Source organism: Triticum dicoccoides, chromosome 2A (genome assembly GCF_002162155.2).
Source record: "Triticum dicoccoides isolate Atlit2015 ecotype Zavitan chromosome 2A, WEW_v2.0, whole genome shotgun sequence".
Lineage (NCBI taxonomy): Eukaryota > Viridiplantae > Streptophyta > Magnoliopsida > Poales > Poaceae > Triticum > Triticum dicoccoides.
The window spans coordinates 159346675-159371224 of NC_041382.1; the positions used below are offsets into that span (position 1 = coordinate 159346675).

The 24550-nt window shown below is 45.9% G+C and overlaps 1 protein-coding gene across 1 annotated transcript in view; it reads left to right on the plus strand.

The window, feature by feature from the left end:
* The first annotated feature begins 22069 nt into the window (after positions 1 to 22069).
* The window catches only part of LOC119353980 (ruvB-like 2), a 3856-nt gene continuing 1375 nt past the window's right edge, over positions 22070 to 24550 (plus strand). The window contains exon 1 of the mRNA XM_037620688.1: positions 22070 to 22977. Coding sequence (XP_037476585.1) covers positions 22199 to 22977 — 779 coding nt within the window. The 5' untranslated portion in view covers positions 22070 to 22198. The remainder of the gene's footprint in view (positions 22978 to 24550) is intronic.

The following is a 24550-nucleotide window of genomic DNA, read 5'->3' on the forward strand; positions in this document are numbered from 1 at the left end:
GATGGGCCCGAATTGTTCTTTTTGAACTGCTTCTTCTGCTGACCAGACTTAGAGCCACTGAATCCGGCATTGACCGCCGTATCCTCGGTGTTTTCATTGTTGTTTCGACGCTTGTATCTGTTGCGTCGGGACTTGTTGTTGCTATTTTTGGCTTCAGGGGTACTGGCGTTGCTTGCATTGTTTTTGCTACGGGCCAGCCAACTATCCTCTCCCACACCAAAGCGGGTCATGAGTGTCGTGAGGGCCGCCATGGACTTTGGTTTCTCTTGGCCGAGGTGACGGGCGAGCCATTCATCACGGATGCTGTGTTTAAAGGCCGCTAGGGCTTCGGCATCTGGACAGTGGACGATCTGGTTCTTTTTAGTTAAGAACCTAGTCCAGAGTTTCCTGGCAGACTCTTCGGGCTGTTGAACTATATGGCTTAAGTCATCAGCGTCCGGGGGTCGAACATATGTACCTTGGAAGTTATCAAGGAAGCTTCTTCCAAGTCTTCCAAGCTGCCGATGGAATTTCCGGGCAAGCTGTTCAACCAGTGCTAGGCTGGTCCTTTGAGTTTGAGGGGGAGGTATTTAATGGCATGGAGGTCATCACCGCGGGCCATATGAATATGGAGAATGAAGTCATCGATCCATACCGCGGGGTCTGTGGTTCCATCGTAGGATTCTATATTCACGGTTTTGAACCCTTCTGGGAATTCGTGTTCCATGACTTAGTCTGTGAAGCAATGAGGGTGTGCGGCGCCTCTATATCGGGCTGTATCGCGACGTAGCTCTGATGGGGTCCGTCTGCGGCTTTCAGCCCGCGCATGACTAGGTTTTTCACGTCTGAATAGATGGTCGTTGTCGCATGTCGGGCATGTCCTCGCGATCCGTAGATCGATCTAGTATGTCCTACTTTATTGTTTAGGTCCTATTGAAGGTCATATGTATGACCGTGAGCTGATTTACCTCTGCCTTTGCGATGAGGCGTGGCGGGCTGGTATTCGGCTTGAGTTGCCGCTTTATCCTGACCACGTGGTGGTCGGTCAGCCGCATTACGCGATGGTGGTATGTGTTCCAGCGCCTCGTCATCGAACTGAGGTAGCAATTTGCACTTCGAGTAGCTTTTGGCTGGGCGCTTGAGGCCGTATTCTTCGGCTACTAGGACATCGGTCCATTTATCATTGAGCAGATCTTGGTCATCTTGGAGTCATTGGTGCTTCTTCTTCAGGCTCCTTGTAGTGGCTATTAGCTGGAGCTTGAAGCGCTCCTGCTCAAGAGATTCCTCAGGCACGATGAGATCCTCAGTGCCGAGGCTCACCTCATCATCGGATAGCGGAAGATAACTACCGTCCTCCGAGTCTTTGTGCGTGGCCTGTTTACCAGGGCTAAACTGCCCATCCTCCCGTTCATCCTGTTCAGTAGCTACGCCAACGGGGTTTTCATTGTCTTCGGCACCTTCCGGAGTGCTATCTTCTCCTGTGTTGGTGTTGCTGTCTTTACTGCGGCGTGACTTAGAGCGGCGCCGCTGATGCTGGCGCTTTGATTGTATCTCGGAAGGTTTATGCTTAGCTGGATCTTCCTTGTCATCGCCGCTATTCTCCTTTGGTGCATCCACCATGTATACATCATAAGAGGAAGTGGTCGTCCAACGTCCGGTGCATGATGGGTTCTGGGCCTCTTCTTCTCCGGCATCGTCGTCCATACCGTCGATGTCGTCGGAGCCGTAATCAAGCATGTCAGTTAAGTCTTCGACAGTGGCTATGAAGTGGGCGGTGGGTGGGAAGTGAAATTCTCCATCACCAGCCTCTGGTTCAAGCCAGACATAATTCGGCTGTGAGCCTCCCACTAAAGATAGTGCTCTTAACAAGTTTAGTACGTCGCCCAAAGGCGAGTGCCGGAAGATGTCTGCGGTGCTGAATTCGGCGATCGATGACCGATCATGTTTGACATGCGCGGACGCACATAGTTCGGAACTTATAACCGGAAACGAGTTCACAGCTCCTGTGACACAGATGTTACTTGAAGTTAAGTCCGTGTGCGACTCCAACACCGTGGGGTCTGCGGCTTCCATGGCGGGGTGGAGCTTCCTGTCCTCGGATGGCGTGACCTGCTCCGGATCTAAGGCCAGAGCGGTTTTAGGTGCAATTTCCTGGGTATGGCCCGATGACAGATCTAAGTCATGTTCATCGTGGTGGCTGGGAGCGGCTGCCATGGTCTCAAATCTATCGAAGATCAAGTCTCCATGGATATCCGCGACATAGTTGAAGCTTCCAAATCTAACCTGGTGGCCAGGGGCGTAGCTTTTGATCTGCTCCAGATGGCCAAGCGAGTTGGCCCGTAGTGCGAAGCCACCGAACATGAAGATCTGTCCGAGGAGGAAGACTTCCCCTTGGACAGCATGATTGTAGATGATTGAAGGAGCCATCAAACCTTTTGAGGACAACACAGTGGAACTCTCAATGAAAGCACCAATGTTGGTGTCAAAACCGGCGGATCTCAGGTAGAGGGTCCCGAACTGTGCGTCTAGGATCGATGGTAACAGGAGACGGGGATACAATGTTTACCCAGGTTCGGGCCCTCTCTATGGAGGTAATACCCCTACTTCCTGCTTGATTGATCTTGATGAATATGAGTATTACAAGAGTTGATCTACCACGAGATTGTAATGGCTAAACCCTAAAAGTCTAGCCTAGTATGATTATTCGGGGCTATCTACGGACCTAGCCCTCTGGTTTATATAGACACAGGAGGGATTCGGGATTACACAAGGTCGATTGCAGAGAAAGGAATCTTCATAGTTGACGCCAAACTTGCCTTCCACGCCAAGGAGATTCCTATCCGGACACGGGTAGAATCTTCAGTCTTTGTATCCTTACGGCCCATCAGTCCGTCCCATATCCAATAGATCGGACACCCGAGGACCCCTTAGTCCAGGACTCCCTCACCCCCTCTCATAGTTATGCATCTCTATGGATAGATCTTGCATGTGTGTAGAATTTTTTGTTTTCCATGCAATGTTCCCCATCAAATCTATCGTTTTTGTAAAGTTTATAATACTCCATCCGCTCCTTTTTAGTTTGCATATATGTTTTGTTCGAACTCAAAAGTATTTCTAATTTGACCAAACTTATAAAAAAGTATCAATACTCATAATGCCAAATCAATGTCGTTAGATTCATTATGAAATATAGTTTCAAAGTACATATATTTGGTATTATAAATGTTGATAACTTTTAATATAAGTCCGGTTACACTTTGCAAAGTTTGACTTGACACAAATCTAATATGCGGAGTAAAAAGGAACAGTGTGAGTACCGACGACAACTGTGGTTTTTTATTTCAAAAAACACCGGTGATAGATTAGTTAACAATTAACTATGTTTATGACAGTGGAGCCCATCCGCCAGGGCCACATGGCAATAGATATTAACGCTACTGTAACTATGTGTGCATGTGTAATTGTTAATTCTTTTTTTGAAATGAGATTTTTTTGAGACAAACTCGCCAAGCTTTATTCAGGCACCAGAATGTTTACAGGTAAAAAAATGCAACTCCCCTGATTGGCCCAATCTGACAACCTGGATTTTGCTTTCTCTCTTTTTCCGGACATGGTTTTGCCTTTGCATTGGATTTGGATTTGGGTTTTGGAATCAATTCAAATGGACTTGTCACTTGGGCATGCCCTTGACTTTCACCCAAGTGACCTATCTACTTCTCCTTCAATCTCATTTCTCTGAAAATCCCCAAAATAATCAAATGACTATTTTTCCTAAAAGAAAAATATTAATTTTCTCTTCTTAAGCCTATTTCAGAAACTAGTGCTCCAAAGCAACCCCCATTTCTATCACTCCAAAAATTCTGAAATAATTCCTGAATATTCTTTGAACCATGGCCCGCCTTCCCAAGCAAAATTATTGCATGACTTTTTGTAATATTTTTTCTACAAAAAATAATTTCTCTTCTGGTCCAAAATTGCACTTTGTACAGCAAGTGCATTTTTCCTTGATCTGTTGGCCCTGATTTTTCTTGAGCCTCTTCACCCTCCTAAGAAAACCTAACCCCAGGAGATCAGCCCTAATGGCCACCTAGAAGCTATCCAAACGTAGCAGCCAAGTTTCTGTCCAGAAACTTGCCAAGATGGTTGAGTCACATCTGGTCGGCCCGGCGATGAGTCCTCAGCTTCTCTAGACCTATCACGGCAAGGACTTTAGCCCAGACAAGGTTTGGTCGGTCATGGGCGTCATTTTGACCATGCCAGGGCGGTGACCGCGTGTGGACACGGGGTCTGGCATGCGTTCGACACGCTCTGGGTAGCGTCAACACCTCTGTTGGGTGCGTGCTCGAGCCAGAGCTAGCCGACGACTGCCGCACCACGCCACCGGCCTCGACTCATCACCTTTGACCCCTCCCTGGCGCTTGCCGATGCCGGAGACGCTGCAGCGAGCACGGGCATGTCACCGCCAAAAGCCACAGTGCGCTTGTGCACTTGTTTTCTTCTCCCCCTGCCTCCTGTGCTCGTCCGCGAGCATAGACAGCTCCCACCTACACATTGAGCCTTTGCCCCCTCCCTCTGGTGCCTTTCGTCGCCGTTCGCCGGTCTCTAGAGAACTCTGGTGGCACCACGTACCCCCTCTCTCGCTCCGGCTATATATAGAGCCATTCCCTCCGCTCCGAAGCCTCACACCGCACCACCCAACCACCACAACCGCGTAGAGAAGTCGTAGCCCGGTCGGGCAGGCCTCTGGCCGTCGACCTCGACCAGAGCTCGCCGGCGATCCCCGTAGCCCAACCACCCCACTCTAGAGCCCCTCTAGCCCTATCAACCTCTCAGGCGCGTCGTTGGGGATCCTCTGGTATCGCTTGAACACAGCTGAGCCCCTGGAGTCGCCCCTCGCTGTCGCCTTCTTCCTCTCTGGCAAGACCCGTCCGCCACCGCCGTTTGCGAGCTTGATTGCGAGCAACTCCGGTCATCCCCCGACAAGCCATGGGTACAGGCAGGTGCGCCCCGACCCCCTCTCCACTTCTATCCCTCTGGTTTTGCCCAAAACCCACTCGTCGCCAGCGTAAGATCTGGCGGAGCGCCGCCACGCTCTGTTTCCTCTCTCCCCCTCGCTCTCCTGACCGGTGGGGCCCGGTGTCAGCCTCACCACTCGCACCCGAAGCGGTACGAGTGGAGGCGTATCCTGGCTTTACGCCATCGACGTCAGCCCCCCCCCCCCTCCAGGTTTTCTGATTTATTCAAAATAATTCAAATCTTTGACCACAACTTTGACCACTAATAACTCCTAGCTCCTAAGTCCAAATGAGTTGATTCTTTTTGCATTGTGTTTGTTTCAGAAAGCTCTAGCAGCGCACCAAAATGTGGAATTTTCCTTGCTGTCTAGAATTTCTGGTGATTATCAGAATGGTTTTTGATATTTTGTGTTGTGGTTTTTAATTATTTTCAGAAGGAGGATCTTGCCTTGAAGATAACCAGGAGGAGTGTGACCCTCCTCTGCACTAAGGCAAGCCACACCAGCATTTGGATGGTGTCATTTCAATATCTATGATTGTTTATACTTAAATATGAGTTCTTATATGCATTTAAAAATTTGTTAAATAAGTATGATTTCTTGCTAGTTACTTTGTCATTCTTGAAATGCTTGTTTAAGTTACTGGTTTAAAGCTTGGACTAGTTTGGTCTAGTAGAATAAAATTTTGCCTTAGTGGTATTGCTATGATAAATAATGCTAGTTCTTTTGTTAAGTGATATCTTCATAAAAATTATGAGTTAATAAAAATATTGCATAATAATAAAAGTTGAGTGATAACCAGTAAAGTTTGATCATGAGTAGTGCAAGAAAGTTATGTTGATAAGTTTGATCCATACATGGGAGTTGTATGCTTTGCATGTTGAATAGTGTCATAATCATGGCATCACTTGACTTGGTAGTTTAATTTTTTTTCAAGTTAAACAAGTTAATAAGTCCACTTGAATATGACATTGATCAAGTCATGGTGCCACTGAATCAGGTTTTCTCAGTGCGACCACATTTACCTTGTGGGAGGTCTTGATTCGGCCCTTTGTTGTGCCTCTCGCCGGTGCCTCCAACGACGGAAGGTTATGGGCATGCATACCCTGGCCCGGTAAGCAGACTTAACCTTGTGTGCCCATTTGTTTTTATGGTACCTTGTCCCCGTTTGGGACCGTTTTGCCACGACGGTGGCCGTTGGTGTCTTTGGTAGACACGGGGCCACCCAGGACATAGCCATGAGAGGGAGTTTGTCGAAGTGGCCGGGGGAGTGTCATGACAAAGGGAGGGTTTCATCGGAATGCCGTGGTCCACCCGAATGGGAGGGCGAGGCCGTGGATTCCGTGGTGTGGGTAAAGTGCGCTACCTCTGCAGAGTGTATTAAATCTATCGATAGCCGCGTCCTCGGTTATGGGTACAACTCGGAAGTAAGTCACACCATGGATCAAATTTTATAATTAATCTTGCACACTAAATAAATGTTGATGGCACTGATGATTCTGGAGATCATGAGTTGATCGTAAGTGATTGGTTTCAGTTGTGATCCGGGTATGAGCATCGTTTGGTTACGAGGTAACCACTCTGGTAAGCGAGTCCGTGGGACTCGATGCACATGTTGGTTTCACCGCATTAGTAGCATTACTTGCATTGCATTAATCTGATTAATGGTCATGATATTGTTTATCATTATGCTTATGTTTGTTGTGAGCTTGCAAGTACATTCAATGTACTGACCTGGCGTGTCATGCCAGTTTTCAGGCAATTCACTTCGCATCGGAGAGCTTCCTGCGTCTAGGCCGTGTCCACGTTGGTGTCCCTGTGCTATGGAGTTCCACTTCATCGTTCTTCCGCTGCCACGTAGTTCGTGTAATCGAGGCCCCTTTATGTTCATTAAATAATGTACATACTATTCAGCCGCACCGTGTGTGCCGCTTGGCCTCTTATCTCGATGTAATATCAGAACCGTGTAATCCGCTAGCATCAATAAAGTGGTTGTTTCTGTGCCATGTTGTTGTGTGTTGCCAGAAGACTTGATCTCTGGGCTGCCAATGCAAGGTAAACCGGTTGCTCTGAGCCGGGGTGCCACAATGCTTGGTATCAGAGCGGCGCTGATGGTAGGACACGCTAGACCGTTAGTGCGCTAGTGGAACGGTAAATAGTTTCGTCTGAGTGCCAGTAGTCATAGAAAATTGGTTGCCGCATTGCATGCATGGTTATATGTTGTTATTACTAACCGTATGATGGTTGTGAGTGTAGATGGCTCCAGTTCCGATCTTGTACCATCCTGAGCCAGCTCCGTACACATCATCGCACCTACTTCAGAACGTGTGGCGACGACTCTACCCAGAGGGTGCTGATCTAGAGTATTAGGTGTATCGGGAGCATCTGGCCGGATCATTTTACGAGTATTATGCTGAGGTCACTCTACACCACAGTTCCCCCTCTGGTGCTTACACTCGTTCTACTAAGGGTGGTCTTGCTTCTATGGCATCTCAGGTGGTCCACTTTGCTGCAATCGAAGCTCTTGTAGACTTGCGCTATAACGAGGTTCGCATGCACACCCACCCAGGTTTCTTTTACTACCCATCTCTGCACGAGAATGGGTGTATCCGCTTTCCTTTGATTAATCCGGCGTGCGATCGCCCTACTAGCCACCTTTCCCGTTATATCACTGCCAGTTATCTCCTGAACTACGAGTTAGCTCGGGAGCTAGCCCGCACCCGGATAGCTCTCGCCACTGCCCGTAATAGGAACCCTCTTCCTACTATTGGTTTCACTTCCTCCGTTCCTCTAGCCTCTGCCACCACTCAGAGTACCACTACCCCTTTGGTAGTAAACCCTCGTAGTGCTCCTTCTGCATGGGCTTCCCTTGTCGCTACTCCTGCAGCTCCTATTCTTAGATCCCATCCCGCACCTGCCCCTGAGGGCGAGTCGTCGAGGCAGCATCGTCGTGTCTCTCTTAACCCGGAGGTCAGCGCTATCAGTTCAGGATCTGGGTCCGGCTCAGGAGAGGAGCCCGCAGCAGCACCATCCGAGCAGTAGATCGCTAGAGTATCTCCGTCGGCATGAGTATGATGTATGGATGTAGTCGCACATGTTATGATGCTTAGTTTCATGTATGAGGGTAGTGACCCTGTCATGATGTTTAACTCTTATGTTGAGTCTATGTATAATTATGTTGGAACTCTCTTTTTATTCGCCTTGGTTTCTTTTGTTGTTTTCTTCTAGTTTTGTCACTGGCTTTCCTCCCATTTTTGGATATTTCTCATCGCGGTTGCTTTGCATTGGGAAACTAAATAATAGGATGTCGCGGGGAAGTAGTAGCAGCCAAGCTTGTGAGGATGTCCCTGTTCGTCGCTCCGCAGGACAGGCAGGACATTCCCTCGAGCCGTACCAGCCACCTCCGCCTCCACCGCCACATCCGCCTTCTACTGAGCAAATCATGTGAATGTTTGAAGAAAGAAGGAACAACGATCTGATGGAACTACTAAAAAGTGTGCAAGTTATGGTTGGACAGAATGGACATCAGAATGGTCATTACTCCAAGCTGTCAGATTTTCAGCGAACGAAACCTCCCAGTTTCAGTCAAGTTATTGATCCATTGGACGCTGATGATTGGTTGAGGACTATTGAGAAGAAGCTGGAAATTGCTCGCACTGAAGAAGGAGACAAGGTTCCTTTTGCAACGCATTATCTTGAAGGAGCTGTCGCAATATGGTGGGATAATGCTAAGGCCATGTGGCCCGCGGACGAGGAAATTACTTGGACTAAATTCAAGGATCACTTCCGCAAGTATCATATTCCCTCCGGAATTATGAATATCAAGCAGCATGAATTCCTCTCTCTCTCACTCAGGGAAGCATGTCAGTCAGCGAGTACCTGAATAAATTCAACCATTTGGCCCGCTATTCCCTCTACGATGTGGCCATCGAAGAACAGAAGGTCGACAGATTTCTTGGAGGACTGAATCAGCATCTCAGGTGCACTCTCAGCATGATTTTCCGGACTTCCAAACTCTGGTGAACAAGGCTCTCATCGCAGAATGGGAACACAAGCTCATGCACGACAACAAGCCAGCTAATAATGACCACAAACGCAAATTTGAGCCTAAGAAGGATATGCAACCCGTGTAGAAGGCTTGTATGTGGGAACAGACTCAGGTTGAGTACAAACCCAACTGGCAGCAAAATGTCAACAAGGCCACCACTCAAGTCAAGAATATCGTGACCAACCCGGTAGGAGAAGATTGTCAGCGCAACAATTCCTGTTTCAGTTGTGGGAAAACCGGACATTACGCCAGACAGTGCCCCAAGAACGGCAAGCCAGCAGCTCCATTCCATCCGCAAGTCAACTATCTGGAGACATATCCTGGCCCGAGTGCCATCCAAGGGCAAATCCATCATATCTCCGCCGATGAAGCCCAAGAAGACCCGGAAGTCGTCATTAGTATGTTCCCTATGAATAACATACCTGCCATAATTTTATATGACTTTGGGGCTTCCCACTCTTTTATTTCGCGGAGTTTTGCTGCCCAAAACAAATTTCCTTGCTTGATTTTGGGAAAACATATGTTGGTACAATCCCCGAGATCCTTGCTCATAAGCAATCTGGTATGCCGTAATCTGGAAATTGATATCAAGGGGGTCAAGTTTCCAATGTCTCTGATAATCATCGATTCTAACAAATTGGATATTATTCTGGGAATGAATTGGTTGACCCAATACCAAGTATGCATCAACTGTGCGACCAGAGAAGTTACCATGGCAAATCAGGAGGGTCGAACTGCAAGTTTTTATGCCTGCAAAAGCATACCTAAGAAGGATATGGTTTTCACCGCCGTGGCTGAAGAGGTGGAATTGATTCCCGTGGTCAGTGAGTATCCCGATGTATTTCCTGAAGAATTACCAGGAATGTCGCCAGACATAGAACTGGAGTTTGCAATTGACTTGGTGCTTGGAACCACACCGATACACAAGAAATACTATCTGTTGCCTTCATCAGAATTGGTTGAATTAAAGAAACAACTGGATGAGATGCTGCAGAAAGGATACATCTGCCCAAGCTCTTCACCGTGGGGATCACCCGTGATATTCATGGATAAAAAGGATGGCAGTCTTCGGATGTGCGTAGACTACCGACAGCTGAATGACGTCACCATCAAAAATAAGTATCCACTACCAAGGATTGATGATTTGTTTGATCAACTCAGTGGGGCCAAAGTATTCTCCAAAATTGATTTGAGTACTGGATATCATCAACTCAAAATCAAGAAGGAAGATATTCCCAAGACCGCGTTCACTACTCGGTATGGTCTTTATGAGTATACCGTTATGTCATTCGGCCTCACCAACGCCCCAGCCTTCTTCATGCATATGATGAATAAGGTGTTTGTGGACTTCTTGGACAAATTTGTGGTGGTGTTCATCGATGACATCCTCATTTACTCAAAAAGCGAAGACGAACACAAGGACCACCTCCGAGCAGTTTTGTAGAGGCTCCGCGATCATCAGCTTTATGCCAAGTTCAGCAAATGTGAGTTTTGGCTCAAGCAAGTTGGATTTTTAGGACATGTTCTCTCGGCAGAAGGGATATCCGTGGATCCAAGCAAGGTAAAAGATGTACTTGATTGGTCCGCACCCACGACAGCTCAGAAATCCAAAGTTTCCTTGGACTAGCCGGATATTATCACCGTTTTATTGAAGGATTCTCCAAGATTGCCAAGCCCATGATAGAGCTACTAAAGAAGGATAAGAAGTTTGAATGGACTAAGGAATGCAAATGGAGTTTCAAGGAGCTAAAAACTAGATTGACATCTGCACCAGTATTGACTCTTCCCGACATCTACCGTAGTTTTGATGTCTACTGTGACGCCTCCAGTAAAGGCCTTGGCTGCATACGTATGCAAGATGGCAAGGTTGTTGCTTATGCATCCCGACAACTATGGCCACACAAGGGAAATTATCCCACTCATGATTTGCAATTGGCTGCGGTGGTGCATGTTCTGAAGATTTGGAGACATTATCTCATTGGAAAGAGGTGCCAGATATTTACCGGCCACAAGAGTCTCAAGTATATATTCACTCAGCCCGATTTTAACCTTCGTCAGCGAAGATGGCTCGAGTTGGTTAAGGATTACGACCTCGGTATTAATTATCACCCGGGCAAAGCTAATGTGGTTGCTGACGCTCTCAGCCGCAAACCGGCCAACCTAAATGCTCTAAGGGAATCTTTGCCTCCTGAGCTTTATGAAGAAATTGTCCGGCTTAATTTGGTAATCATGGATGTCAGTCTTGCCAGTATGTTGGAAGTTGCTCCTACCCTCGAAGAAGAAATTCGCAGCGCTCAAGCAAATGACAAATCATTGCAATTATATGCCAAGCGTATGCAAGCAGGACAGGCACATGATTTCTCTAGAGATCAGCAAGGTACGCTGAGATTCCGAGGAAGGATTTGCGTACCCAATCAAGAAGGTCCGAGGAAGAAAATATTGACAGAAGCACATGAATCGTCATACTCGATTCACCCAGGTGGCACTAAAATGTACGAAGACCTTTGTCAGGTATTCTGGTGGAATGGAATGAAGAACGGCATCGCTTACTTTGTGGCTTGTTGTGATATATGCAACAAGGTAAAGGCGGAACACCAAAAACCCGCCGGACTCCTTCAACCGTTACCTGTATCCCAATGGAAATGGGACGATGCCTGCATGGATTTCATCACCGGTTTACCAAGGACTCACCAAGGAAATGACACAATATGGGTCATAGTGGACACCTTAACGAAGGTGGCACATTTTCTTCCCAACCGGACCACCTACCGTGCCGATCAACTTGCACAATTGTATGTGTCCCAAATCGTCAGTCTGTATGGAGTACCAAAGACTATCACTTCGGATAGAGGATCTCTCTTCACTTCAACATTTTGGTCCCGACTACATCAAGCCTTGGGAACTGCTCTGAAATACAGCACGGCTTATCATCCCCACACAGATGGACAAACTGAGCGAGTAAACCAAATACTCAAGGATATACTCCGGGCATGTGCATTGGCCCAAGGGCCCAAGTGGGAAGACTGTCTACCATACACCGAGTTTTCCTACAACAACAGTTTTTAGACCAGCTTGAAGATGTCACCTTTTGAAGCTCTGTATGGCCGTAAGTGCTGCACTCCGCTGAATTGGTCTCAAACTGGGGACAGTCATATTTTCGGAACTGATTTGATGCTCGAAGCTGAGAAGCAAGTCAAGGAAATCCGAGATAGACTGCGGTTGGCCAAATCTCGACAGAAGAGTTACTATGATGCCAAACATCGGCAAATCAGCTTCGAACCCGGAGAACACGTCTATCTCCGAGTCACCCCTATGAAAGGAGTTAATAGGTTTCAGACCCGAGGAAAAGTGGCACCCAGATATATCGGTCTGTTTCCAGTCATGGCCAAAGTTAGAACAATTGCATATCAATTGGAATTGCCACCCAAATTGTCAAAGGTACACAGTGTGTTTCATGTCTCACAGCTAAGGAGATGTATCGCGCCACCGGAGAAAAGGACTGATATGGCCGAGATAGAATTGGCTAAGGATTTGACGTATGAGGAAAAGCCAAACAGAATATTGGATGAGACAGAAAGAGTCACTCGCAGCAAAGTGCTAAGGTTTTACAAGGTTCAGTGGGAACATCACACCAAGGAAGAGGCAACCTGGGAAAGAGAGGAATTTTTAAGGATTGCCTACCCAGAATGGTTTTCCCAAGCAACCGAATCTCAAGGACGAGATTCATCATAAGTGGGGAGGTTTGTGACAGCCTGGATTTTGCTTTCTCTCTTTTTCCGGACATGGTTTTGCCTTTGCATTGGATTTGAGTTTTGGAATCAATTCAAATGGACTTGTTACTTGGGCATGCCCTTTACTTTCACCCAAGTGACCTATCTACTTCTCCTTCTATCTCATTTCTCTGAAAATCCCCAAAATAACCAAATGAATATTTTTCCTAAAAGAAAAATATTCATTTTCTCTTCTTAAGCCTATTTCAGAAACTAGTGCTCCAAAGCAACCCCCATTTTTATCACTCCAAAAAATCTGAAATAATTCCTGAATATTCTTTGAACCATGGCCCACCTTCCCAAGCAAAAATATTGCATGAATTTTTGTAATAATTTTGCTATAGAAAATAATTTCTCTTCTGGTCCAAAATTGCACTTTGTACAGCAAGTGCATTTTTCCTTGATCCTTTGGCCCTGATTTTTCTTGAGCCTCTTCACCCTCCTAAGAAAACCTTAACCCCAAGAGATCAGCCCTAATGGCCATCTAGAAGCTATCCAAACATAGCATCCAAGTTTCTGTCCAGAAACTTGCCAAGATGGTTGAGTCACATCTGGTCGGCTTGGCGATGAGTCCTCAACTTCTCTAGACCTATCACTGCATGGACTTTAGCCCAGACAAGGTTTGGCCAGTCATGGGCATCGTTTTGACCATGCCAGGGCAGTGACCGCGTGTGGACACTGGGTCTGGCATGCGTTCGACGCGCTCTGGGTAGCGCCAACGCCTTTGTTCGGCGCGTGCTTGAGCCAGAGCTTGCCGACGACTGCCGCACCACACCACCGGCCTCGAATCATCAACTTTGACCCCTCCCTGGCGCTCGCCGACGCCGGAGACGCCGCAGCGAGCACGGGCACGTCGCGGCCAAAAGCCACAGTGCGCTCGTGCACTTGTTTTCTCCCCCTGCCTCCTGTGCTCGTCCACGAGTGTGGACAGCTCCCACCTACACACTGAGCCTTTGCCCCTTCCCTCTAGTGCCTTTCATCACTGTTCGCTGGTCTCCAGAGAACTCTGGCGGCGCCACATACCCCCCTCTCGCTCCGGCTATATATAGAGCCATTCCCTCCGCTACGTAGCCTCACACCGCACCACCCAACCACCACAACCGCGTAGAGAAGCCGTAGCCCAGTCGGGCAGGCCTCTGGCCGTCGACCTCGACCAGAGCTCGCCGGCGATCCCCACAGCCCAACCACCCTACTCCAAAGCCCATCTAGCCCTATCAACCTCTCAGGTGCGTCGTTGGGGATCCTCTGGTGTCGCCTGAACACAACTGAGCCCCTGAAGTCACCCCTCGTCATTGTCTTCTTCCTCTCCGGCAAGACTCGTCCGCCACCGCCGTTTGCGAGCTTGATTGCGAGAAACTCCGGCCATCCCCCGACAAGCCACGGGTATGAGCAGGTGCGACCCGACCCCCTCTCCACTTCTATCCCTCTGGTTTTGCCCAAAACCCACTCGTCGCCGATGTAAGATCTGGCGGAGCGCCGCCGCGCTCTGTTTCCTCTCTCCCCCTCTCTCCTGACCGGTAGGGCCCGATGTCAGCCTCACCACTCGCACCCGAAGCGGTACGAGTGGAGGTGTATCCTAGCTTTACGCCATCGACGTCACCCCCCAGGTTTTCTGATTTATTCAAAATAATTCAAATCTTTGACCACAACTTTGACCACTAATAACTCCTAGCTCCTAAGTCCAAATGAGTTTATTCTTTTTGCATTGTGTTTGTTTCAGAAAGCTCTAGCAGCACACCAAAATGTGGAATTTTCCTTGCTGTCTAGAATTTCTGGTGATTATCAGAATGGTTTTGATATTTTGTGTTGTGGTTTTAATTTATTTTCAGAAGGAGGATCTTGCCTTGAAGATAACCAGGAGGAGTGCGACCCTCCTCTGCACTAAGGCAAGCCACACCAGCATTTGGATGGTGTCATTTCAATATCTATGATTGTTTCTACTTAAATATGAGTTCTTATATGCATTTAAAAATTTGTTAAATAAGTATGATTGCTTGCTAGTTACTTTGTCATTCTTGAAATGCTTGTTTAAGTTACTGGTTGAAATCTTGGACTAGTTTGGTCTAGTAGAATAAATTTTTGCCTTAGTGGTATTGCTATGGTAAATAATGCTAGTTCTTTTGTTAAGTGATATCTTCATAAAAATTATGAGTTAGTAAAAATATTGCATAATAATAGAAGTTGAGTGAGAACCAATAAAGTTTAATCATGAGTAGTGCAAGAAAGTTATGTTGATAAGTTTGATCCGTACATGGGAGTTGTATGCTTTGCATGTTGATTAGTTGCATAATCATGGCATCGCTTGACTTGGTAGTTTAATTTTTTTCAAGTTAAACCTGTTAATAAGTCCACTTGAATATGACGTTGATCAAGTCATGGTGCCACTGAATCGGGTTTTCTCAGTGCGACCACATTTACATTGTGGGAGGTCTTGATTCGACCCTTTGTTGTGCCTCTCGCCGGTGCCTCCAACGACGGAAGGTTATGGGCATGCATACCCTGGCCCGGTAAGCAGACATAACCTTGTGTACCCGTTTGTTTTTATGGTACCTTGTCCCCTTTTGGGACCGTTTTGCCACGACGGTGGCCGTTGGTGTCTTTGGTAGACACGGGGCCACCCAGGACATAGCCCTGAGAGGGAGTTTGTCGAAGTGGCCGGGGGAGTGTCATGACAAAGGGAGGGTTTCGTCGGAATGTCGTGGTCCACCCGAATGGGAGGGCGAGGCCGTGGATTCCGTGGTGTGGGTAAAGTGCGCTACCTCTGCAGAGTGTATTAAATCTATTGATAGCCGCGTCCTCGGTTATGGGCACAACTCGGAAGTAAGTCGCACCATGGATCAACTTTTATAATTAATCTTGCGCACTAAATAACTGTTGATGGCACTGATGATTCTGGAGATCATGAGCTGATCGTAAGTGATTGGTTTCAGTTGTGATCCTGGTATGAGCATCGTTTGGTTACGAGGTAACAAGTCTGGTAAGCGAGTCCGTGGGACTCGGTGCACATGTTGGTTTCACCGCATTAGTAGCATTACTTGCACTGCATTAATCTGATTAATGGTCATGGTATTGTTTGTCATTATGCTTATGTTTGTTGTGAGCTTGCAAGTACATTCAATGTACTGACCTGACGTGTCATGCTAGTTTTCAGGCAAGTCGTTTCGCATCGGAGAGCTTCCTGCGTCTAGGCCGTGTCCACGTCGGTGTCCTGTGCTATGGAGTCCCACTTCGTCGTTCTTCCGCTGCCGCGTAGTTCGTGTAACCGAGGCCCCTTTATGTTCACAAAATAATGTACATATTGTTCAACCGCACTGTGTGTGCCGCTTGGCCTCTTACTTCGATGTAATATCAGACCCGTGTAATCCGCTAGCATCAATAAAGCGGTTGTTTCTGTGTCATGTTGTTGTGTGTTGCCAGAAGACTTGGTCTTTGGGCTGGCAATGCAAGATAAACCGATTGCTCTGAGCCGAGGTGCCGGCATCCAACCAAACATGACGTTCAAATCCGAGGTTGTTAATTCTTAATCGGGCCCAGTGTATACAACCAAACATCACGTAGTGCCTCAACCCGGCCCAACGTAGGCTGCCGAACGTCAGGGGAAAATTGATTCCCTAGTGCAGCCAACCTATATGCAACCTACAAAGATATGTGTAGAACATGATTTTTGACATGTATTTCTTTAACTAGGCCCAACTCAGTCACAAATGCAAATAGCCTAAAGACGATGCAACCTATTAAATACCTTCATAATGTCATGTCTATTTATAATCAGGAGCACATGGATATTACGACCCCACATGAATGTTTGATAATACTGCTTTCTTCTTGCGGAAAGGATCAGGTCTATTATAAAAGTTTATTGAAAACACAAAGGATCTCAAACATAATAAAAAATACATCTAGATTTCGATACCACCGGCTGCCGCCAGAATGAGTCATTGACGCGCCGATGTCGCCGCTTCTTTAACGTAGTCGGCTCAACCTTGTCGATGACAGCCGGGAAGTCTTCATGCACATACCCCTAAGACCAACGCCGTGGAGCCACAGTCGTTGCCGTTGAACCCTTACATAGATTTGGCGTTTTAGAAGTACAATAACATTTGAGTTAGAAATAAGAAGATAGAGATAGAATTAGTTTAAACATGCAATATCTTGTCTTGCGCTCCAAGTCTCTCTCTCTCACATGTGCTCGTACATATACCCCATGAGGGTCAGATTAATGCAACACAATAACACAATATTCAGCCATCCTACAACTTCCACACAGCGCTAGAGTGGTATGCAAAGGAGAGACGAATATACAGGCTGGCTGATGAAGTCCGGAGAAAAAGTTTTGCCCTAACCGCCTAGGGCTAGAGGAGGAAACGAGAGAAAGTCTAGTGGAACCCTTCAACAATAGATACAATTTCAACAAGGGCTAATTCGCCAGCTAGCCGCGACAACTAGATAGTACTGCACGTGAATCGTGAAGTGGGATGCATGGTAACCACTATGGCCAGCAATATCAGGAAAAAGGTCATCACCGGAACATAAAATCAGAAAACTAAGGACTACCGGGCCAATGACTTTAACTATATGTTTTCACTTCGAACATCATCCTTTTCTTTTGGAAAATTCACTTGCTCGAGAGTTAATTTTTATTCGCATTTTTTAATTTCATGTTTTTTCTTAAAACTTTGCCTCACTTTATTGCTCAGGGATGTTCATATCCATCATTCCAAGATCATGTGACACTCCCAACCAAATGTGGAAGACACCATATAATGTTATTGCATGCTTAGCCATATAATGAGCCTAAAATTTACTACTTCTACCCTCATGAATAAAATTACAAGCTTCATAGTCAATTTTGCTCTGCAAAATCTTTTTGATAATTGCCCCATGTAGACCTCCTCCTGCTATATCTTTCACCACCCCTTGTCAATCTCATGAAGACAATGAAGATTCAAAAATCAAGCGCGAGTGACTGTACCTCTCTGCAAGCAAGGGCCTATAACGTGACGAGATCAACAATTAAAAGTCATAGCCGAAGAGCCTAGGGAACCTCCCAAGTGATCCCGGGACACGACTCCCACCACCCTTTGGGTTCGTTCCGAGCAACAGCTCAATACGCATTTAATTTCACAAAACCCGTAGGAGGTGTCACCCATGACGTCCTATGTTGCACCCTAACTGGGGGTCCATGAGTGGGACTTTTGGTCTGTGATGATTCAAGATCCGTTAGACATATCATAATGAATAAATGTGTCGCAAGAGGAGATTGAAAATCATCTTCATGGATAGCTTTGCTCCCAGCCATCCAAATTATCCATAAAGTCACGGCCATACCAACGAAATGATCATGCGATAGTGAAGCCTGTAGTGAGAACAGACAATTTCTTGCACTGGCCGTAGTATGCATCATATGTTCAAGAACTTCTTTTGTCAAAGCCCAAACACACGTGGACATTGAGCACTCAATGAAGGAGTGTCTTGTTGAATATATTAGCAATATTTCGATCAATCAAATCCACGAGTAAATTACTAGCATCTCATTGATAGAAATAAACACATGCTGATATTTGGTCACGCAAGCACATACTACGCTAACAGCAGATACATCTACGTATAACGCTAGCATGGCTAAAACAGAAATCGATAGGAGCGGGATAAACGAGTTATACCCTCCAATCGGCCAGACAGCGACCATGGCGGTGGCGGTGGCAGCAGCAGCGTCCTCGGTGGCCTTCTTCTCGGCTTCGAGTTTCTCGGCGGCGGCACGGTCGGTTTCGTTGGTGGTGGACATGGTGACGACGAAGACGACGCGGGCGAACGGCGGCGAGCAGTCGCGTAGGAGACGCCCCCCAAAAACATAATCGTCCCTCTCCCGTATAGAATCCGAAGAGGCGGGGTCTCCGTTCCTGACCGACAAAAGTAAGCGCATAGGTATGGGCTCGGCTCGGGTCATTTCTGCAACCCACGGCGCGAGAACCACTTCTCTTCTCAAGCTCCAATAACATGCGGAAGAGAATCCCTTATAAGGAGACCCAACTCCTTCTTCACTAGCGGTATAGACTAAACTTCGCATCACACCCATTGCCATATATCCCACATGGACCCTTAGAGATTTTCTAAAATTGTTAAATAAGCCTTAGGCCCACCCTCATATTTCAACGTGTGAACAACACTGGGCGAATCCTATTTAGCGCTTCATGCGCACAGCGCGCTGGGCTAACCATTAGGGACATTACGCACTTGTGTATAGTAACTTTATTTGTTCTTTTATCCTTTTACCAGTTTGCTTTTTTTTCTTCTGTTTTTTCTTTTCTATTTATTTATTTTCTTAAATGCGTGATTTTAAATCGATGCACATTTTCTTCAAAATAGTCGAGCTTTTCCAAAAATCCATGAACTTTTTTCAAAATTGATGAACATTTTTCAAAATTTGTGTTTTTAAAACAATGAAATTTTCTCAGAACTGATGAACTATTTTCAAAATCGTTGTTTTTTAAAAAAATGATGATTTTTTTTCCAAAATCGGTGAAATGATTTTTAAAATTGATGTTTTTTAAATTTGCAAACTTTTCAAAAATGGATGAATTTTTTTATCTAATTTGTGAATTTCTTTGAATTCGTGATTTGTTTTGAAATCTATGAACTTTCGAATTTCATTCACATTTTTTAAAAAATATTTTTTTCTAAAATCTTTGTGCAATTAATTGCGCGGCCGCACTTATTCTTAAAATGTTCATGCGATAATGACTTACAAGCGCCTTGCTGCTCTAGTGGTTAGGCAACCGGCACTGGAGCGGGACGGCGCGATGTCGATTGCTCATGAAAGTAACACATTTAGGGTGTTTTTTGCTCTATAAGAACATCTCCAACAGGCGCGCTAAAATAGCGTCGCGCCGTAAAATTTTCCGTTTTAGCGCGCGCACAAGCGGAAATAATTGCTCCAGCGGGCGCACGAAAATAGCGCGTGCGGCATATGTAGTCCAGCGCGTGGGCCGAAATGCAATCGCGGCCGCTTATTTGCTGCGTCCGCTCCCGCGCGCTGGACTCTCGCGCGCTCGCTCACACCTCCCCCCCATTCAGCCACGCCGCCGCCGCCGACCGCGTCAGCCGTCGACCGTTCCGGCGCTTCCCCGGCCTATCCACGTCCCGCACGCGCTTTCTCCGGCCCCCCTCTAGTCCCGCCGCCCCGCGCGCGCGCTGGTCCTCCGACGAACAGCGTCCGCGTGCTCGCTGCCGCTCGACGCCCGCAAGGTGTTCGACAAAACACCTAGAAACAAACACCTCCTATCATGCCATTCAACGTCCCGCAACGCATAATGATCTTCAGAAGGATCTCATTGAGGAGTGGTGGGCATGAAATGAACGACAAAGAGCATCATGATTTGTGCGTTCATTATTGTATTGTTGAACTATTTGTTGTGTTTAATTGCACTATTTGTTGTATTGAACGATAAACTGTTTGTTTGAGTTGTAATAAACGAAATTGAATTATTTATTTTTGTTTGTTTTGATCTTTTTACAAAACACCTAGAAACAAACACCTTCTATCATGCCATTCAACGTCCCGCAACGCATAATGATCTTCAGAAGGATCTCATTGAGGAGTGGTGGGCATGAAATGAACGACAAAGAGCATCATGATTTGTGCGTTCATTATTGTATTGTTGAACTATTTGTTGCGTTTAATTGCACTATTTGTTGTATTGAACGATAAACTGTTTGTTTGAGTTGTAATAAACGAAATTGAATTATTTATTTTTGTTTGTTTTGATCTTTTTGCTTCTGTTTTCGAATGCATATGTTGTTTGTACGAGAGTCGCGCGCACTGCATTTTTGCGCGCTGCTGGAGTGGCGCACGCGCTACATTTTAGCGCGGCTGCTGGAGCCAGTGCTGCGCGCCGCGGCAAACCAGACGATGAACACGTGCTAAAGTTATTTTTTACGTACGGCGCGTTTGGCGCCTGTTAGAGATGCTCTTAAAATTCATTGTGCTGCGTGTCGTGGGCTGGCTCACTAGAGGGCGGCAGTGAGCACCAGCTATCTGAACCGGATGCTTAAAGCACTGTATAGGAGCTCCCACAACACCGTGTTAGACATATTGTGGCGTTTTAGCACATTGTATACCCGCAAGAAGTGTTGTGTTAGATGTCATAAGAAAATTTTAATCTTTTAACGGAACAGATGTATTTTTTTTGAGACATGGAACGGATGTATTCCAGAGTGACAGAGGAAGCTGAGTAATCCCGCATGTTAGCATTGTTTTTGTTTTTCACAAATATTAACGCCCACACGTGTGACATGAAGCAACATAGCTCAAACTCTTCCATTATCATTCATTTTGCCACGTCAAAATAGATGACATCAACGTGGATCTTTTGATTTTTGGCTTAAAAATATTTTATCTTCTAATTAAAAAATTCAATTAAAAATTCGTTTTTATCATTAAATTCGTCTTGACGAGATCTTTAAACTAGATTCCATGTTGATATGATGATTTTTTTTGCTCAAAAGTTGCCATGATATTTACACCGTAGTTGTCATAGTGTTTACACTAAAGTTGCCATATGACAAATTTAGTTTATAGAGCATGGCAATTTTAGTATTTTGACCATGATAATTTCAGTACTTTGACCATGAAAATTATTTTTTGTATGAATCATGACAATTTTAAGTGCATGTATTTTGGCAATTTTAGTTTATGGTTCATGGCAATTTTAGTGTATGAATCATGAAAATTATGAATTTATTTTTAAATGTAGCAGAAAATAGCTGAAACATATCATGTCATCTTCAGCATAAACACCATGACAATTCATGTGCAATAGACATGGCAACTTTTAACCTCCCCAAAAATGTCGTCGAAATATATTAATATGAGATCTAGTTTCGAAGATCTCGTGATGATGGATTTAATGGTGAAAACGGATCTTCAATCGATTTTTTCATTTAAAAGATAAACCATTTTAAAAACTGGAAATCAAAAAAGATTCTCACATGCATGCATGCGGTGATTTGACGCAGTTTATGTGTTATAAGACATGTGAACGGATATCACTTTCATCACACGTGTGAGCGTTATCAGCGTCCTTGTTTTTTGAGGAGAAGCATTGTTTTTGTAGGGGGTCCTGTTAGCACTTTTGTTTTCTCTGAGAAGGAGGGGGAATGGCATTACATCTGGGCTGAAGATACCGGCCCATTACGATCAAGACGACAAACACACTCCCGCTCTTCTCATTTTTCTCCCCTCCTTTCCTCCTCCCCTCCGCCTCCATATATATCCACCTGACCGGCGACTGCTAAACCCTAGCTCGTTCCCCTTCTAGCCTTAAACCTTCTTCCCCCATCTCACGAAAAAGGGCAACATCTAAGCGGCGGCGGCGGCGGGCGGTGATCATGGCGGAGCTGAAGCGGCTGTCGGAGAGCCGCGACCTAACCCGCATCGAGCGCATAGGCGCGCACTCCCACATCCGGGGGCTGGGGCTGGACTCCTCCATCGAGGCCCGCGATGCCTCGGAGGGGATGGTCGGCCAGCTCCCCGCGCGCCGCGCCGCTGGACTCATCCTCCAGCTCATCCGCCAGGGGAAGATCGCCGGCCGCGCCGTCCTCCTCGCAGGGCAGCCAGGGACCGGCAAGACCGCCCTCGCCATGGGCATCGCCAAGTCGCTCGGCGCCGAGACGCCCTTCGCCTCCGTCGCTGCCTCCGAGCTCTTCTCCCTCGACCTCTCCAAGACCGAGGCGCTCACCCAGGCGTTCCGCCGCGCCATTGGCGTTCGCATCAAGGAGGAGGCGGAGATCATTGAGGGCGAGGTCGTTGAGATCTCAATCGACCGCCCTGTCTCCGCCAGTAGCTCGGGCATACCTTCAGGTGCTACCGCGGCCGGCAAGACTGGAAGGCTCACGCTGAAGACCACGGACATGGAGACGGTGTATGAGCTGGGTGGGAAGATGATTGAGGCCCTGGGGAAGGAGAAGGTACAGAGCGGGGATGTGATTGCGCTGGACAAGGCCTCCGGGAAGGTTATCAAGCTTGGCCGCTCCATTGGGAGGTCACGGGATTATGATGCTGTTGGTGCGCACACCAAGTTTGTCAAGTGCCCTGAAGGAGAGCTCCAGAAGCGCAAGGAGGTTATGCACTGCGTTACCTTACATGAGATTGATGTCATCAATAGCAGGTAACTTCACACCTCCTTCGCAGAAATTTGTCCTAGTTAGAGAATTGGACATACAACAATGAAGCCACTTTTCTTGCCTCTAGAAACTAGACTAGTAGATAGAAACCTTGAAGGGCGCATGGTTTTGCTCATTACTGCCACAAGAGGACACTTGCTAGTTACATGTCTCCCAAAATGATTATATATAAATTTAGGTGTAAAAATTTTATATTCTACTCCCTCCGTTCCATAATTCTTGTTGTGAACTAAAACCTATTAATAAGTAGGATAACTGTTGGTGACTTTGAGCTACCCAGGCTATGCTTAGTGTGTGTGTTTGTCACCACTGTGATAGACTATCCATCGTCCCACAAACTACTTTTGTATTATTATAAAAAAATCTGCAGAAAGGAGTATTTTTACTGTTTGCAGGAACTTATTCGCTTAGCGAAGGATACTGTAACCCTATGTTAATGATTCACTTATACTAAACTTGCACATCCTGAACTGTAAAGCATCTGCTTTAGTATGCCAATCTATTGTTGTTTTAGACCTTACCTATACTGATTCATGCATAATTATGTGTTAGTGAATAAGATCATCTAGCTGCTGGTTACTCGAGCTAGTCTTGCTCTGAGCTTTAATTTGGAACAAATTCGAGCAGAGACTTCTGATTAATGTATTCTAAGTCGTAGGCATATTTCCATGGAATGCATGACATAACCAAATTGGATGTAGAAATTATAATCAGTTTTCATGTCTTCATGTACAACAGTGTTGTAGTATAAACCACATTTTCATGTTCGTCACACCATTTTGGTTGAATGTTAAAAAAACTTGCTGACCAGCTAATTGTTAATATTAACCTACAAGGCCACAGTTCAGGTGTGCTATTGGTTTTAGCAAATCATTCCTCTGAGATTAGATTATAGGCAATTAAGATCCTGCAATCAATATCCACCCCCTGCGAAACACCAATCCTGTTAACAACTGTTGAATTTAATAGAGTTATGCGGGTAATTTGAAGGTGCAATTGAGAGTGCGTACTATAGTTTTATCATGCCATAAGATTAGCTGATACTCCCTCCGTAAACTAATCGCTCTTATATTAGTTTACAGAGGGAGTACCTTTGAAAAGGTGGTTTCATCTGGTTCTCGCTGCACAAACTGGGTTCTGGTATGCTTTTTGGTTCATAGAGAAATACAGAGTGCTATTTTATCCAGCAGGATCCTTCCACTCTTATACAAAAGAAATGATCTGTGATATCTTGCAGCTTCCAGTTTGTTACAGGGATGCTCATGTAAAGAAACATGGTTCTATGAACATAAGTCAATATAGTATTTGTACAAGTTAGATGATACATGTATAAGGAAATAGAAGCTGTTCTCAGAGATGGGCTAAACATATTTTGCATCCATACATTCTGCAGATATCTGCAGCCGTTGATATCTGTAACTGATATTGATGCTGTTATTAGCTGAAGGTCTTCTCCGTGAAACTATTGACGTTGTTCTATGCTTCTCTTAGATGATACTAATTCTTTGGATAGTTTTGAACTTTTTCAAACTTTTCTTTTACAATCTTCTTTATACG